At 45.5% G+C, this 16,262-nt stretch overlaps 2 protein-coding genes across 2 annotated transcripts in view; one reads left to right on the top strand and one right to left on the bottom strand.

Moving 5' to 3' along the window:
- LOC144684041 (sodium- and chloride-dependent neutral and basic amino acid transporter B(0+)-like) overlaps nt 1-15,284 on the bottom strand; it is an 86,491-nt gene extending 71,207 nt beyond the window's left edge. The window contains exons 1-2 of the mRNA XM_078547756.1: nt 15,180-15,284; nt 13,776-13,929 (exon numbers count right to left, since the gene is read on the bottom strand). Coding sequence (XP_078403882.1) covers nt 13,776-13,929; nt 15,180-15,251 — 226 coding nt within the window. The 5' untranslated portion in view covers nt 15,252-15,284. The remainder of the gene's footprint in view (nt 1-13,775; nt 13,930-15,179) is intronic.
- Nucleotides 1-16,262, top strand: part of LOC144683856 (sodium- and chloride-dependent neutral and basic amino acid transporter B(0+)-like) — a 435,158-nt gene that overhangs the window by 299,005 nt on the left and 119,891 nt on the right. The gene's annotated exons all lie outside the window — the stretch shown is intronic.

Below are 16,262 nucleotides of genomic sequence, written 5' to 3'. Positions count from 1 at the left end.
CCTGTTTGTTTTCAGTATGAGGTGATCACCTTTTTAATGAGGAAAGTTAAGTAAAGACTAGCAATTGTGTACAGGTTCTTAAGTTTCATGAATCTCTAATCACTGATAATTGGTGCATAAATAACAGTCAATCCTGAAATAGGAAAACATCTGGATAAATATTTGGCCGGATTTTACAGTCAAAATAACAGTGAGGTTAATGGCACTCACCATGGTCCCTCTAGAAAGCGGTAATTTTTAAGAAGAAATTAAAACTTCCAGTGAATGACTGAAAGGATCACATGACAAGATTTCAAATTGTAAATCTTTTACTGTAACAAATAAACTGAAAGCAACATTGACTAAACAAAATATCAGTCGGCAACTTATGCTCTAAACCATACAAAAAATCCCCCATTTAACTTTCACAATGACCAAAAACCCCGGTCCATGCATAGTCTTTACTCTGTCACTTATGGGGACACTTAATTACCTGGGAACCAGTCCAAAACTATTCTCAGCCCCATTTTCCTTTTCCAGTTGGATAATGTCTGCCCCCGAACTGATTTTCACCATGAGGGATAAAATGGAGATCCCTCTCTCTAGCCAAAACTAGGAGAAGCATCTAGCTTCATTCAAGCTTCTTATGAGCTTGATCTCTGCAGTCTGAGCATGTGCTCCCTTGCTGTCTGGTTCCTTGAGTTGCTGCCTCTATCTCTGTTTTCTCTGTCTCTTTTTTCTCTCTTAATCTCTCTCACTGTCATTCTTGCAGATTGACCTTGTCTGTGAGGTTCAGTGGTATTTTATGAAAACATGCAACCCGATCCAACAATGGCTTCCTATGGACTCTTCCCCTTGCAAAGCCCAGCTCCATGGCAACATGAACCATATAGGCCTTCAATGCAGGTACAAATACTGATTAGCTATCGTTGAGAGCCCCTCTCTTATCTTGAAAGTAAATGGACAGTTTAAAGCAAAACCCAACATTCTCAACACTTTTCTGGGTCTTTCAAAACTTACAGTTTATCCACTGTTAGCACACATGCTACTGTCATTGTCCCCAAGTGTTAAACACCTTGCATCTTCTTCCCAGTAAAACAATCTGAGCTCCATTTAATTTCATTCAAATCACCCAGCCTTGCTGTCAGGAATACTTCAGTGTTGTGTTTTCATAATGATATAAAGCCGCCAAACATTCATAAGCAATTGTGTAAACACATTGTGGGCTCATTTATTAAGACTAGGTACATGAGAACATTTATATAAAGGTAGAAAACTTGAAGATATCAGCAGCAGAGGTGTGTTCTGATCACAGGCCAAAGTAAAACTGAGACTGTATCAGATGACACACTTCCCTTCTAGTCATAGCATGCTGCTAACCCTTAAAGACATATTACAACAGTCCCCTTTCTTTTTAAAGACAATTGCCCCCTTCCAAAGAAGTGTAACTATTTATAATACATGTTCATGTTTAGTTACCATTACATAAGTGCATAGAACTGATGAATCTATGACCGGGATTTTCTGGCCCCATTGCAGGTGGGACCTGCCGCGGGTGAAGCGGTGCCCCAGCCAGAAGTCCATTGGCTTGCAGCAGGACCAGAAGATCCCGGTGGCGGGCAGGGGTGGAAAATCTCACCCTATGAGTCTATAAAGCATAGACATAATCTGCTTGATACACCCAGATCATGTATTGTTAACCTTGTCTGGAGGTTTCTTTGATTGCTCACAGTGACCTGTGGGATTGTCATTCTTGGATGTTGTTCCTGGTTGCATTTGGGATCTTGTCCTTGATGCAACCAGACTGTACGGTGGTTGGAGAGCTGGAATGGATCCAATTTGTCCTCGGTTACACCTCACCATTGCACCTTTGTGTGTAATGACTTATAGAACTTTGGTTCCAAACAAATCTGGTCACCTTGTCTGGTTGGCACTTAGCTACTGTGGGCTCCTGGATGTGAACTTGTTATCCCAACTGTAAACTTGGCAATTCTGTACCTGCTTTTTTATCATGCATGATGGTCACCTTCTCTTGCAGTTTTAAAAGTTGCCCTCTAGTTTCTGGGAGAGTAGAATGGGTAAGAGTAGGCAGACTGATACACACTGGCCTGCCACACTTGAGCTTTGCTGGTGATGGAATAGTTGAACTTTAAGGTGTCGCTCTCAGATGTAACATTGCAACGTGTTGATCTTGCTTGGCCAACCTACATCTGAAAATTAGGGATTTCACAGTGTGAATCATTTGTTCAGCTAGGCCATTAGATGTAGGGTAATTAGGAGAAGTAGTGTGATTGATATTCCACTTCTCACACACATCCTGAAATGGCTTGCCAATAAATTGTGGACTGTTATCTTGGATGATCTCTCTAGGTACACCAAATAAACTGAAAATAGGACTTAGAGTGGGTGCAACAGTTGTGCTTGATGTATTATGCAATTGTTGTATAGTGGGGCACTTGGTAAAGTAGTGAATGATGGTGATGAAGTCAGTGCCATAGACATGAACAATGTCGGATGCGATTTTGGAACATGGATGGGTAGGAAATTCATATGGAATCCATGGTTCTTTGTGCTGACTTGGCATTTGGTCTTGACATGCCTCACATTTCTTGACTATGACTTCAATATCATTGTTCATACTTGGTCAATAGACTGTTTTTCTTGTGAGTCTCCTCATCTGATCCATGCCCATGTGTGAGTGATGAAGTTGTTGAAGAATATCAGATCGCAAAGATTCTGGTACGATGACCTGCCTGCCTTTAAAAATGACTCCCTGGGAGATGTCTTGCTCATTCCAGTAAGGTCAGAATGGTCTCATATGTTCACGGGCTTGCAGGAATTGAATCATGCCATCCTCCAATAATGGTTTTCCACAGTTTCGTTAGTGTAGAATCTTTTGCTGATTATTCTTGTAGCTTCTGGCATTTGAGCTGCACAAAATGTACCAAATCAATTTGAAGAACATCTTCAAGTTCAATGTCAATGAAGTCAACTTGTAGATGTAAGGATATATCTTCTGTTTTTGCTGGGTTAGGCAATCTGCTAAGTGCACCCGATGTGACCATCAGGTTACCTGGTTTTCATTTAATCTCAGTGATAACCTTGAATCTTTATCAAGAGATATTGCAATCTTGGTGGTGCACTGGTCAATGGTTTTTACCAAATCATTTCCAGTGGCTTGTGGTTGGTTGTTATCACAAATCATTTGCCAAATAGATAGGTATGAAAATACATGATTCCAAACACTAAAGCTAATGTTTCCCACTCGATGTTGGAGTAGTTCGATTGTGTTATGGACAGAAATTTGAAGCAAATGCAACCTGTTTGCCTTTTTGAAGTTTGCCTGTTCCCAGACTTTTCTGTGAGGCAATATCTCCTGGGTAGTTGTCTCCCTAGGATCATTAAATTGCAATGTTGATGCCTCTGATAATGACTGTTACAGTGCACTGAAGAGGTGTTGGTGGTCTTTGTACGACAGGAAAGGCACATCCTTTCTCAACAATTCCCTTAGCGATGACAATTTTTAAGTAAAATTGAGAATGTATGGAGACAAGAAATTCAAGAGACCAAGACATTTTTGAAGATTGTCCTCATCCTGAGGAGTTGACATGGCTTTAATAGCCTCTGTTTTACTTGTATTCCAGCACTGGAATTAATAGAACCAAAGAAATTTATCTTCCTCATGTTGTTGTCACATTTCAGTCTGTTAAAAACCAGTTTTTCATTATGTGCCGCTTGCATCACTAAGCGCAGATTATGGTCATGTTCTTACTTTTTTCTTCCCACAACAGCAATATCATCAGTGATACAGTTGCATCCTGGTACAATACAAGGAACGTGGTCCCTCTGAGCTTGAAAGAGATCCTGGCTAACAGTTAGCCTTTGAAAACAGTATCATCTGAGTGGGGTATGAAATGTAGTAATTTCTTGGGAGATTTCTTGGGAGTAGCCATGCTTGGCATCAAGCTTCGAGAAAAGTTTTGCACCTGCAAAGCTCAGATTTAACTCTTCTAATGGGGGTATTTTGTAAGGGTAACATTTCAAAGCCATGTTTAAACGGCATGGATCAAGGCATAAGCTCAGTGATCTGTCCTTCTTTATGGCACACGTGATTGAGCTGCACCAACTTGTGTGCTCTTGTGCTCATCTGATGATTCCGTCTTTCTCCATTTTATCTAGTTCGACCTTCAATTTGTCTTGTAAGTGGATGCTGCACTTACGTGGTGGATCAATTGAGAGATTTGCATTCTCCTGCAAGTGTAATATTGCAGTTCCCTTGAAACTGCCAATTTTCTGGATATTTTGATTTTAAGTTGTGATAGAAGCAGTTTCTGAGGCTGATCTGTCATATAAGGTCTAACTGATTCTATAGCTTGTTACTAGTGCAAGGTCACTGCATGCTGGTAGACCTACAATTGCTGGGCCTTTAGTATCCATGATACACAACATCTGTGACAGGCAGGAGGATTGATTGTGCTTGCACCCCAGGACTATGAATCGCAGCAAACACTTCGGATGGTGTGATGGTATCTATGTTGTTCATGAGATTGACGGTGTAAAACATCTGTTCTCCGCTTATCATCTTGTCGTGCATATCATCATCATTTTATGGTTTGTCATTCAGCACATGTACATGTTTCTGACAGGATACTGGATAGTTATTCTTATTGCTTAAAGGTACCCATAGCGTATGGTCTGTTTGGATCAGTGCATGCCCCATTGTAGCCGCATCAGCCTTTGCTCTAGTGCACTGCCTCTGCCAATGGCCCTTTCTGCCACATGCCCTGCACAATTGATGGAAACCTGGACATTTCCTTGGTGTATGCAGAAAGCCACAACATCCACATGTTTTGCTCGGTTGAGGTGTCCCAGTGAGTGGGTCAACAATGTGGATGGCACGTAGGACCTGTAAGCTTCATCAACCTGTGAGGATCACTTAATACTTAGATAAAAGCAAAAAACTGCGGATGCTGGAAATCCAAAACAAAAACAAAAATACCTGGAAAAACTCAGCAGGTCTGGCAGCATCTGCGGAGAGGAGCACAGTTAATGTTTCGAGTCCGAATGACCCTTCAACAGAACTAAATAAAAATAGAATAGAGGTGAAATATAAGCTGGTTTAAGTTGGGGGGGGTGGGGGGGTGGGACAAGAAGAGCTGGATAGAGGGCCAGTGATAGGTGGAGATAACCAAAAGATGTCACAGACAAAAGGGCAAAGAGGTGTTGAAGGTGGTGATATTATCTAAAGGAATGTGCTAATTAAGGGTAGAAAGCAGGACAAGCAAGGTACAGATAGCCCTAGTGGGGCTGGGGTGGGAGGAAGGGATCGAAATAGGCTAAAAGGTATATATCTTTTATCTCAAACAATGTACACTTAAAAATAATGGAAGTAGGTGGGAAAAGAAAAATCTATATAAATTATTGGAAAAATCAAAAAGGAGGGGGAAAATCGGAAACGGGGTGGGGATGGAGGAGAGAGTTCATGATCTAAAATTGTTGAACTCAATATTCAGTCCGGAAGGCTGTAAAGTGCCTAATTGGAAGATGAGGTGCTGTTCCTCCAGTTTGCGTTGAGCTTCACTAGAACAATGCAGCAGGCCAAGGATGGACATGTGGGCATGAGAGCAGGGTGGAGTGTTGAAATGCCAAGCGACAGGGAGGTCTGGGTAATACTTGCGGACAGACCGAAGGTGTTCTGCAAAGCGGTCACCCAGTCTGCGTTTGGTCTCTCCAATGTAGAGGAAACCGCATTGGGAGCAACGAATGCAGTAGACTAAGTTGAGGGAAGTGCAAGTAAAATGCTGCTTCACTTGAAAGGAGAGTTTGGGCCCTTGGACGGTGAGGAGAGGGGAAGTAAAGGGACAGGAGTTGCACCTTCTGCGGTTGCATAGGAAGGTGCCGTGGGAGAGGGTTGAGGTGTAGGGGGTGATGGAGGAGTGGACCAGGGTGTCCCGGTGGGAACGATCCCTGCGGAATGCCGCTGGGGGGGTGAAGGGAAGATGTGTTTGGTGGTGGCATCATGCTGGAGTTGGCGGAAATGGCGGAGGATGATTCTTTGAATGCGGAGGCTAGTGATAAGTGAGGACAAGGGGGACCCTATCATGTTTCTGGGAGGGAAAAGAAGGTGAGAGGGTGGATGCACGGGAGATGGGCCGGACACGGTTGAGGGCCCTGTCAACCACCGTGGGTGGAAAACCTCGGTTAAGGAAGAAGGAGGACATGTCGGAGGAACTGTTTTTGAAAGAGGCATCATTAGAACAGATGCGATGGAGGCGAAGGAATTGAGAGAATGAGATGGAGTCCTTACAGGAAGCACGTCAACTCGCAGACTCTTCCTCCTACCTCTCCCTGGACCATGACCCCACCACTGAACATCAAGCCATTGTTTCCAGGACTGATACCAACCTCATCTGCTCTGGAGATCTTCCTTCGACAGCTTCCAAACTGATAGTCTCCCAATCTCGGACGGCCCGCTTCTACCTCTTACCTAAAATCCACACACAGGACTGTCCCGGCATATCGATCGTGTCAGCCTGTTCCTGCCCCACGGAACTCATTTCTTGCTATCTTGACTCCATTCTCTCTCCCCTTGTCCAGTCCCTTCCCACCTACATCCGTGATTCCTCTGACACCCTACATCATATCAATAATTTCCAGTTCCCTGGCCCCAACCGCCTCCCCTTCACCATGGAGGTCCAATCCTTCTACAGCTCCATCCCCCACCAGGATGGTCTGATGGCTCTCCGCTTCTTCCTCGAACAGAGGCTTGAACAATCCTCATCCACCACAACTCTCCTCCGTCTGGCTGAACTTGTTCTCACACTGAACAATTTCTCCTTAAACTCCTCTCACTTCCTCCAAATAAAAGGTGTGGCTATGGGTTCCCGCATGGGCCCCAGCTATGGCTGTCTCTTTATGGGGTATGTGGAAGATTCTTTGTTCCAGTCCTACACCGGCCCCCTCCCACAACTCTTTCTCCGGTACCTCGATGATTACTTTGGTGCTGCTTCATGCTCTTGTCTGGACCTGGAAAAATTTATTAATTTTACTTCCAATTTCCACCCCTCCATCATTTTCACATGGTCCATCTCTGACACTTCCCTTCCCTTCCTTGACCTCTCTGTCTCAATTTCTGGTGATAGACTGTCCACCAATATCCATTACAAGCCTACCGACTCCCACAGCTACCTCGACTACAGCTCCTCACACCCCGCTTCCTGTAAGGACTCCATCCCATTCTCTCAATTCCTTCACCTCCGTCGCATCTGTTCTGATGATGCCACTTTCAAGAACAGTTCCTCTGACATGTTCTCCTTCTTCCTTAACCAAGGTTTTCCACCCACGGTGGTTGACAGGGCCCTCAACCGTGTCCAGCCCATCTCCCACGCATCCACCTTCACACCTTCTTCTCCCTCCCAGAAATATTGATAGGGTCCCCCTTGTCTTCACTTATCACCCCACCAGCCTCCGCATTCAAAGGATCATCCTCCGCCATTTCCACCAACTCCAGCATGATGCCACCACTAAACACATCTTCCCTTCTCACCCCCAGCGGCATTCCACAGGGATCGTTCCCTCCGGGACACCCTGGTCCACTCCTCCATCACCCCCTACACCTCAACCCCCTCCCACGGCACCTTCCCATGCAAACGCAGAAGGTGCAACACCTGCCCCCTTAGTTCCCCTCCCCTCACCGTCCAAGAGCCCGAACAGTCCTTTCAAGTGAAGCAGCATTTTACTTGCACTTCCCTCAACTTAGTCTACTGCATTTGTTGCTCCCAATGTGGTTTCCTCTACATTGGAGAGACCAAACGCAGACTGGGTGACCGTTTTGCAGAACACCTTCGGTCTGTCTGCAAGCATTACCCAGACCTCCCTGTCTCTTGCCATTTCAACACTCCACCCTGCTCTCATGCCCACATGTCCGTCCTTGGCTTGCTGCATTGTTCCAGTGAAGCTCAACGCAAACTGGAGGAACAGCACCTCATCTTCCAACTAGGCACTTTACAGCCTTCCGGACTGGATATCAAGTTCAACAATTTTAGATCATGAACTCTCTCCTCCATCCCCACCCCCTTTCCAATTTTCCCCCTCCTTTTTGTTTTTTCCAATAATTTATATAGATTTTTCTTTTCCTATCTACTTCCATTATTTTTAAGTGTACATTATTTTATCTCTACCTTTTAGCCTATTTCGATCCCATCCCCCCACCCCACCCCAACTTGCTTGTCCTGCTTTCTACCCATAATTAGCACATTCCTTTAGATAATATCACCACCTTCAACACCTCTTTGTCCTTTTGTCTGTGACATCTTTTGGTTATTTCCACCTATCACTGGCCCTCTATCCAGCTCTTCTTGTCCCCCCCCCCCCCCCCCCCCGCCCCCCACCCCGCCCCTGCTTTGAAAAAGCTTATATTTCACCTCTCTCCTATTTTTGCTTAGTTCTGTTGAAGGGTCATTCGGACCAAAACGTTAACTGTGCTCCTATCCGCAGATGCTGCCAGGCCTGCTGAGTTTTCCCAGGTATTTTTGTTTTTGTTTCACTGCATACTTACGTCCCTCCTTGAGTAGCTCTTCAATGTTATATGTTTTGGCGTTGTCTAGCAGATCTTTCTAGAGTGCCTCCAGGGGAGTGGACGTGATCGCTGACTCAACAATTCTGTCTGCTAGCTCTGCATCTGAAAAATCACAGCATGTACTCTTTTCTCCGCATCTGCTGAGAAAGTGGTCTCTGGATTCTGCAGGCTGTTGTTGAAATGACATGAACTCGTCAATAAATATGGAAGTTTAACCTGATTCTGAAGTAGTCTTCCGATGTAGTCCATTTCATTTCCTTTAGCTCCTCTACTATTAATCCTGACATATTCAGCCTGTGTAGACCTTCATTCCCAATTGCCTGGTGAATTTTTATCACTTGCTTGCCTGTTTCAGACGCACCTGAATCAAGAAACCATAGCCTTACGCTATTTAAACATTTCAAATTCAGATAGTAGGTCAGCTGTCTCCCAATTCAAACTGAGGAATTTTGTGGACATTTTGATAATATCCCTTTGACCTTCCTCCTTGTTTCATTCAATTTATTGTTCAGCAACTCCCAAAGATACCCATTATAATCACAACCTTCTCTGGTTCGATATTTATGACAGCTTTGTTAGATTTTATATTTGGTTGACTCTCCCTCACTCGCAATCCAGCCCAGGCCCTGGTCATTAACCTTTCTCAACTGAGCTAACCAAGTGCTGGTCCTCTCGATGGGCTGCCTCATTTACTCAACTGACAGGCTATGTGCTACAATCTCATGACGAGGGTTCTGGTTGCATACCAGCTCTTTAGTTGAGAGCTACCTTAATCTTCAAAGCTTTCCTGTGCAATCACCACACTGCGATTTTAACATTCTCTGATGCCTTGAACTCGTTACGGTCTGACCAAAATGTCAAGGGTCATTTCCTGCCTTGTAGGTGATTGAAGGCCACTCACTATGTCATACCTGTACTTAATCAGTCTGTTTGAGTTTTTATAATGATATAAAGGCAACAATCACTCATAAGCAATTGTGTAAACACATTGTGACTTCATTTTTTAAGACTAGGCACATGAGAACATATATACTAAGTTAGAAAAATAGAATACATTAGCGGCAGAGCTGTGTGTGCTGTTCTTCTCACAGGCCGAAGTGAAACTTAGACTAGATCACATGGCACACTTCCCTTCTAATGATGACATGCTGCTAGCCGTTAAAGGCATATTACAACAAACAGGTCATATGATCTCTTAAATGAAAGCAAATGACTGGAACATAATAGTCTTATAAACCTTATAATTGTAACACTTTTCTGTTCTCTTGTTCTCCTTTCCCTCTTAATTCAATTCCTCTTTATTTCTCCTGATTTCTTCTTCTGTAATTGATTTGACATTAACCTCAACCAATCAAATAAATATTTCCTTCTCAGTCCTTCCCCTGTTTATTTCACATTTCTTCACGATGATGGATAAGGAGATTTTTCTTTTCCTTCACAGGATGTGGGCTTTGCTGGCTGGGCCAGCATTTATTGCCCATCCCTAGTTGCCCTTGAGAAGGCAGTGGTGAGCTGCATTCTTGAACTGCTGCAATCCATATGGTGTAGGTACACCCACAGTGCTGTTAGGGAGGGAACTCCAGGATCTTAACCCAGCAACCGTGAAGGAACAGTGATATATTCCCAAGTCAGGATGGTGAGTGGCTTGGAGTGGAACTTCCAGGTGATGGTGTTCCCATCTATCTGCTGCCCTTATCTTTTTAGATGGTAGTGGTCAGGGGTTTGGAAAGTGCTGTCTAAGTAGCCTTGGTGAGTTCCTGCAGTGCATCTTGTAGCTAGTACACACTGCTGCTACTGTGCTTCATTGGTGGAGAGAATGATGTTTGTGGATGTGGTACCACTCAAGTGGGCTGCTTTGTCCTGGATGATGTCAAGCTTCTTCACTGCAGTGGGAGCTGCACTCATCCAGGCAAGCAGGGAGTATTCCTTTATACTTCTGACTTGTGCCTTGTAGATGGTGGACAGGCTCTGGGGAGTCATGAGGAGAGTTACTCGCTGCCGGATTCCTAGCCTTTGACCTGCCCTTGTAGCCATAGTATTTATATGGCCAGTCCAGTTCAATTTCTGGTCAATGGTAACCCCCAGGATGTTGATAGTGGGAGATTCAGTGATGGTCATGCTTTTGAACATCAAGGGCAATGGTTAGACTCTCTCTTGTTGGAGATTGTCATTGCCTGGTACTTGTGTGATGTGGATATTACTTGCCACTTGTCAGCCCAAGCCTAGATATTATCCAGATCTTGCTGCATTTGGACATGGACTGCTTCAGTATCTGAGGAGTCACGAATTGTGCTGAACATTGTGCAATCATCAGAGAACATCCCCACTTCTGACCTTATGATGGAAGGAAGGTCATTGCTGAAGCAGCTGAAGATAGTTGGGCCTAGGACACTACCCTGAGGAACACCTGCACTGATGTCCTGGAGCAGGGATGACTGACCTCCAACAACCACAGCCATCTTGCATTGTGCTAGGTATGACTCCAACCAATGGGGAGTTTTCCCCCTGATTCCCTTTGACTCCAGTTATGCTAGGGCTCCTTGAAGTCACACTTAGCCAAATGCAGCCTTGATGTCAAGGACAGTCACTCTCACCTCACTCGGGAGTTCAGCTCTTTTGTCCTTTTTCAAACCAAGGCTATAATGAGGTCTGGAGTGGTGTGACACTGGTGGAACCAAAAGTGGGCATCAGTGAGCAGGTTATTGCTAAGAAAGTGTCTCTTGATAGCACTGTTGATGGCCCCTTCCATTACTTTACTGATGATCGAGAGTAGACTAGTGGGGCGGTAATTGGCCAGGTTGGATTTGTCCTGCTTTTTGTGCACAGGACATACCTGGGCAATTTCCCACATAGCCGGATAGATGCCAGTGTTGTGGCTGTACTGGGACAACTTGGCTAGGGGCACAGCAAGTTCTGGACTGTTCTGGACTATTCTGTCCTATCGCCAGAATATTGTCAGGGCCCATAGTGTTTGTACTATCCAGTGCCTTCAGCTATTTCTTGATATCACGTGGATTGAATCGAATTGGCTGAAGACAGGCATCTGTGATGCTGGGGACCTCCAGATGAGGCCGAGATGGATCACCCACTTGGCACTTCTGGCTGAAGATTGTAGCAAATGCTTCAGCCTTATCTTTTGCACTGATGTGCTGGGCTCCCCCATCATTGAGGATGGGGTATTTATGAAGACTCCTCTTTCAGTGAGTTGTTTAATTGCCCACCACCATTCACGACGGGATGTGGCAGGACTGCAGAGCTTAGATCTGATCTGTTGGTTGATAGCCCTGTCTATCACTTGCTACTTATGCTGTTTGGCACGCAAGTAGTCCTGTGTTAGAGCTTCACCAGGTTGACACCTCATTTTAAGGTATGCCTGCTGCTGCTCCTGACATACCCTCATGCACTCTTCATTGAACCAGGGTTGAACTCCTGGCTTGATGATAATGGTAGAGTGGGGGATAGTCAGGCCATGAGGTTACAGATTGTGTTCGAGTACAATTCCGCTGCTGCTGTTGGCCCACAGCACCTCATGGATGCCCAGTCTTGAGTTGCTGAATCTTTTTGAAATCTATCCCATTTAGCATGGTGGTAGTGCCACACAACACGATGGAGGGTATCCTCAATGTGAAGCAGGGACTTTGTCTCCACAACAACTACGGCGGTCACTCCTGCCAATACTGTCATGGGCAGATGCATCTGCGGCAGCAGGTTGGCGAGGATGAGGTCAAGTATGTTTTTCTTTCTTCTTGGTTCCCTCACCACCTGTTGCTCGACCAGCTCAGTCAGTAATGGTTCTACTGAGCCACTCTGGGTGATGGACATTTAAGCCCCCACTCAGAGTACATTCTGCGTCCTTGCCACCCTCAGTGCTTCCTCCAAGTGGTGTTCAAAATGGAGGAGCACTGATTCATCAGCTGAGGGAGGACGGTATGTGGTAATCAGCAGGAGATTTCCTTGCCTATTTTTGACTTGATGCCATGAGACTTCATGGGGTCTGGAGTTGAGGTTGAGGACTCCTAGGGCAACTCTTTCCCAGCTGTATAGCACTGTGCTGCCACCTCTGCTGGGCCTGTCCTGCTAGTGGGACAGAACATACACAGCGGGATGGCGATGGTGGTGTCTGGGACATTATCTGTAAGCTATGATTCCATGAGGATTGCTGTTGTTTGATTAATCCATGCGACAGCTCTCCCAATTTCGGCACTAGCCCCTATATATGTTAGTAAAGAGGACTTTGCAAGGTCGACAGGGCTGTGTTTGCCATTGTCGATTCCAGTGCCTAGGTCGATGCCGGGTGGTCCGTCCGGTTTCATTCCTTTTTTGAGGCTTTGTAGTGATTTGATACTACTGATTGGCTTGCTAGGCCATTTCAGAGGGTATTTAAGAGTCAACCACATTTCTGTGGGCCTGGACGTGTAGGAATAGGCCACACCAGGTAAGGATGGCAGATTTCCTTCCCTAAAGTATGGTAGTGAACCAGATGGGTTTTTACAACAATCAACAATGGTTTCATGGTCATCATTAGACTTTTAATTCCAAATTTTTTATTGAATTCAAATTCCACCATCTGCCTTGGCGTGATTCGAACCCAGGTCCCCAGAGCATTACCCTAGGTCTCTGGATTACTAGTCCAGATTACTAGTGGTAAGCACTACCACTACACCATCACCTCCCCATCACCTCGCTATTATTTCCCCTGTTCACCCATGTCCCAGATGCCCGGATTCCCTCTCTGTGTCATTATCAATTGACACTTTCAGCAAGTTAGTGGACAGAACATTTTGAGCTGAAGAGCAAGTTAACCAATGGCTGATACTGTTACATGCCCTGCTACTGCAAAGTCTGGCCCAATTTTCTCTCTCAGTCTCTGTAGAATGGGGGAGTTACCTGGTGCTGAATGCATGAGAGCCAAAGAAAGATTTTTAATCAAAGATTATGTTTGGGAGGATAGAAATAATGGCCTGGACTTTATCCTGGAGGCAAGGTCCGAGTAGGAAATATTTACCAGGCTTGTCAGTGGAATTTATCCATTTACTGATTTCTAACTAATCCATTTATCAGACAAATTGCTGAACTGAGGCCCTGTCTGCTCTCTCAGGTGGGCAGAAAAGATCCGATGACACTATTTTGAGAAAGAGCAGTGAAGTTCTTGCGAATTTCCTGGCCAATATTTATCCCTTCTCTCCTCTGCCCTATATTTTGCATTTAACTACAGTACCTCCTCCATTTTTGTAAGCCAGGAAAGGAAATCGGCAGACGTTACCCAGACCCACAGCATAACCGATCATTGCGAGTAAGTATTCAGTCTTCGAGGACCAGTTGCCTCGCTCCACATTCTCATCACTTCCACTCATATGTTCATTGGTGACAGCCTGGGGGAAAGAGAGGAAATGGCCGACTCAGAGGTTAGACTTTCTCAGGCCAGAGCTCAAACGAAAAGTACAGTTTTCACCCAATACAGAGATACTGGGTCGAATCTTCCGAGGGATGGCAATCAGCGTCAGATTACCACTCCACTCCTATTTATTTTACATGCACTTGAGCTCCACATTTCTGACCTGGGCCACTTCAGAAACGGGGGCCATCCCTGTTCTGGGAGTCCTTCCTCATAGGCTAGGATTCTCGAGGAATGCCATGCCACACCACCTTTTTATGTTACTAGCTGTCGTATTTCGGTGAGTCTTCATTCACTAACACAGCGAAAATCTGCAGGACATTTAAATAGCTTTTCATTGAGTTAATGAATGAATGTGAGTGAGGTAAATAAGTAAGAGGGTAGGTTGGCAGGATGGTAGGGAGCCAGCTGGATAGGGTGGCAGGGTGATAGTTGGCAGGTTGTTAGGTAGCAGGGTGGTGGGTAGCAGGTGGGTAGGGTGAGTGAGGTGTCAGTTGGGTAGGGTGGTAGCGTGCAGGTGGCAAGGTGGGCAGTGTTGTAGGGTGAATAGGGTGGGTAGGGGCCAGCTGGGCTGGGTGGTAGGGTGGTAGATGTCAGGGTGGTTAGGGTGAAAGTGCAGTAGGGTGGATAGGGTGCCTGCTATTTAGGGTCAGAGGGTGGTAGGGTGGCGTGGCCAGGTCGGGTCAGGGGGTGTCAGAGAGTTGGGTGGGTCATGGGGGGGTTGGAGGATTGGGGTGAGTCAGAGGGTTGGAGGGGGAAGTCAGGGGATGCTCAGTGTGGAGGAAAATGGGGTCAGCTGAAAAGTTACCCAGGAGTTAGATATGGTTTTCTCCTGTTCTACATTTCCTGGGTAACTAAACAGGTAAGAGAGTCGGAACCCTCCAAAGTCTCCGACTCTAACTCAGAGGTGAAGACTTTCTCGGAGGGTTGCAGGTGCAGGGGAGATGTCTAATTGGAATTTGAAACTTCCTGGACAATTTCAATGGAGATTTTGCATCGGGACCTCTGAAAGGTCCCCCATGTTCCAGAGTACCTCTGGGTACAACTGTCTGGAGACCAGAAGATCTGGACTACCATTCTCCATTTAGCAGCAATCGGTTGGTAGGTTGGAAACACCCTGAACCCCAAGGAGAGACTCTGCAATTCACAACAACCAAAATCCCCAAATTATCAGCACCTCTCAGAGTTTTACATGAGTTTACTGTCAGGTTTTGAAAAAATACTCACTGTGTCCTCTGAAGGGTGTGTTGGATGGTCATTCTGTGGGAACCCAGATAAAGCCAATTCACTCAGATCCATTTTTGGTGAATAAGGAACAATTCTTCTGTTGATTGAGGGTTTGGGTGTCCAGTTTGAAGAGATTTTACTGCTGCAGTACTCTGGTTAACGGGATGAGTTCCGAAACAGAGTTCAAGAACAGAGCAAAGTACATGAACTATTCCACATTTGATTTAAAAGGAGCGTCATGAGGTACATCCAAGGTCCCAGACTAAGTGAATCTGCTGGACCAAGTGCTTTCCCTGGCAATAATGTGTAAGGGTACTCAGTATCAAAGTGTAGTTTTTCTGCATCAACAGGTTTGACATCAGCTACACATTATTAAATGGGACAGTACCAGTGAACCTGCACCAATCAGGAGCTCAAGCACAGCAGAACTCTGCATGTACTTGTTAAACATTGGGCTGAAAACAAACTACTGGACTATTTGAGTTCATTTCACACTTTAACATTAGAGCTTGAAATTTTGTTTCACTAACGTTACACCGAGACTATGGGCAGAATTTTAAGTCCAGTGGGCCACCCGATCGGGCGTAAAATAGCGACGACATGAGATGAGCATCCCAACATCATCACGCACTCGCGTGATATTTTGGTCTGATGAAGAGTCATACGGACTTGAAATGTGAACTCTGTCTTCCTCTCCACAGATGCTGTCAGACCTGCTGAGGTTTTCCGCCAATTTTTGTTCTTATTTCATTTCAGATCTCCTTGGTGTCTAAAGGCTCCTGGAGGATTCAGACCATGTGGACCCTTCCAGGTGTCAGGGAGCCTTCTGTTACCCTGGGGTAATGGGGATTGTGGTCTCCACTGGTGGCATGTCCTCTGAGGAGGAAGAGAGGGGCAGAAGGGAGAGGAGGCCAGGTGTCCCAATGCAGCTTCCGGAGGAGGCACCTGTGGAGGAGAGCCACAGACACAAGGGGTGCAGGGCCAGCAGGAAGCCCAAGGCGTTAGGAGCCGCAGAAGACACCACTATCCTGCTTACAGACGGCGATGCAGGTACCTCATTATGTCTGAGGTACAATGCTGAAG

This window comes from Cetorhinus maximus, chromosome 8 (assembly GCF_964194155.1).
Source record: "Cetorhinus maximus chromosome 8, sCetMax3.hap1.1, whole genome shotgun sequence".
NCBI lineage: Eukaryota > Metazoa > Chordata > Chondrichthyes > Lamniformes > Cetorhinidae > Cetorhinus > Cetorhinus maximus.
Note: the sequence above shows the minus strand (reverse complement) of the source record. Positions and strands in the feature narration are given on the sequence as shown.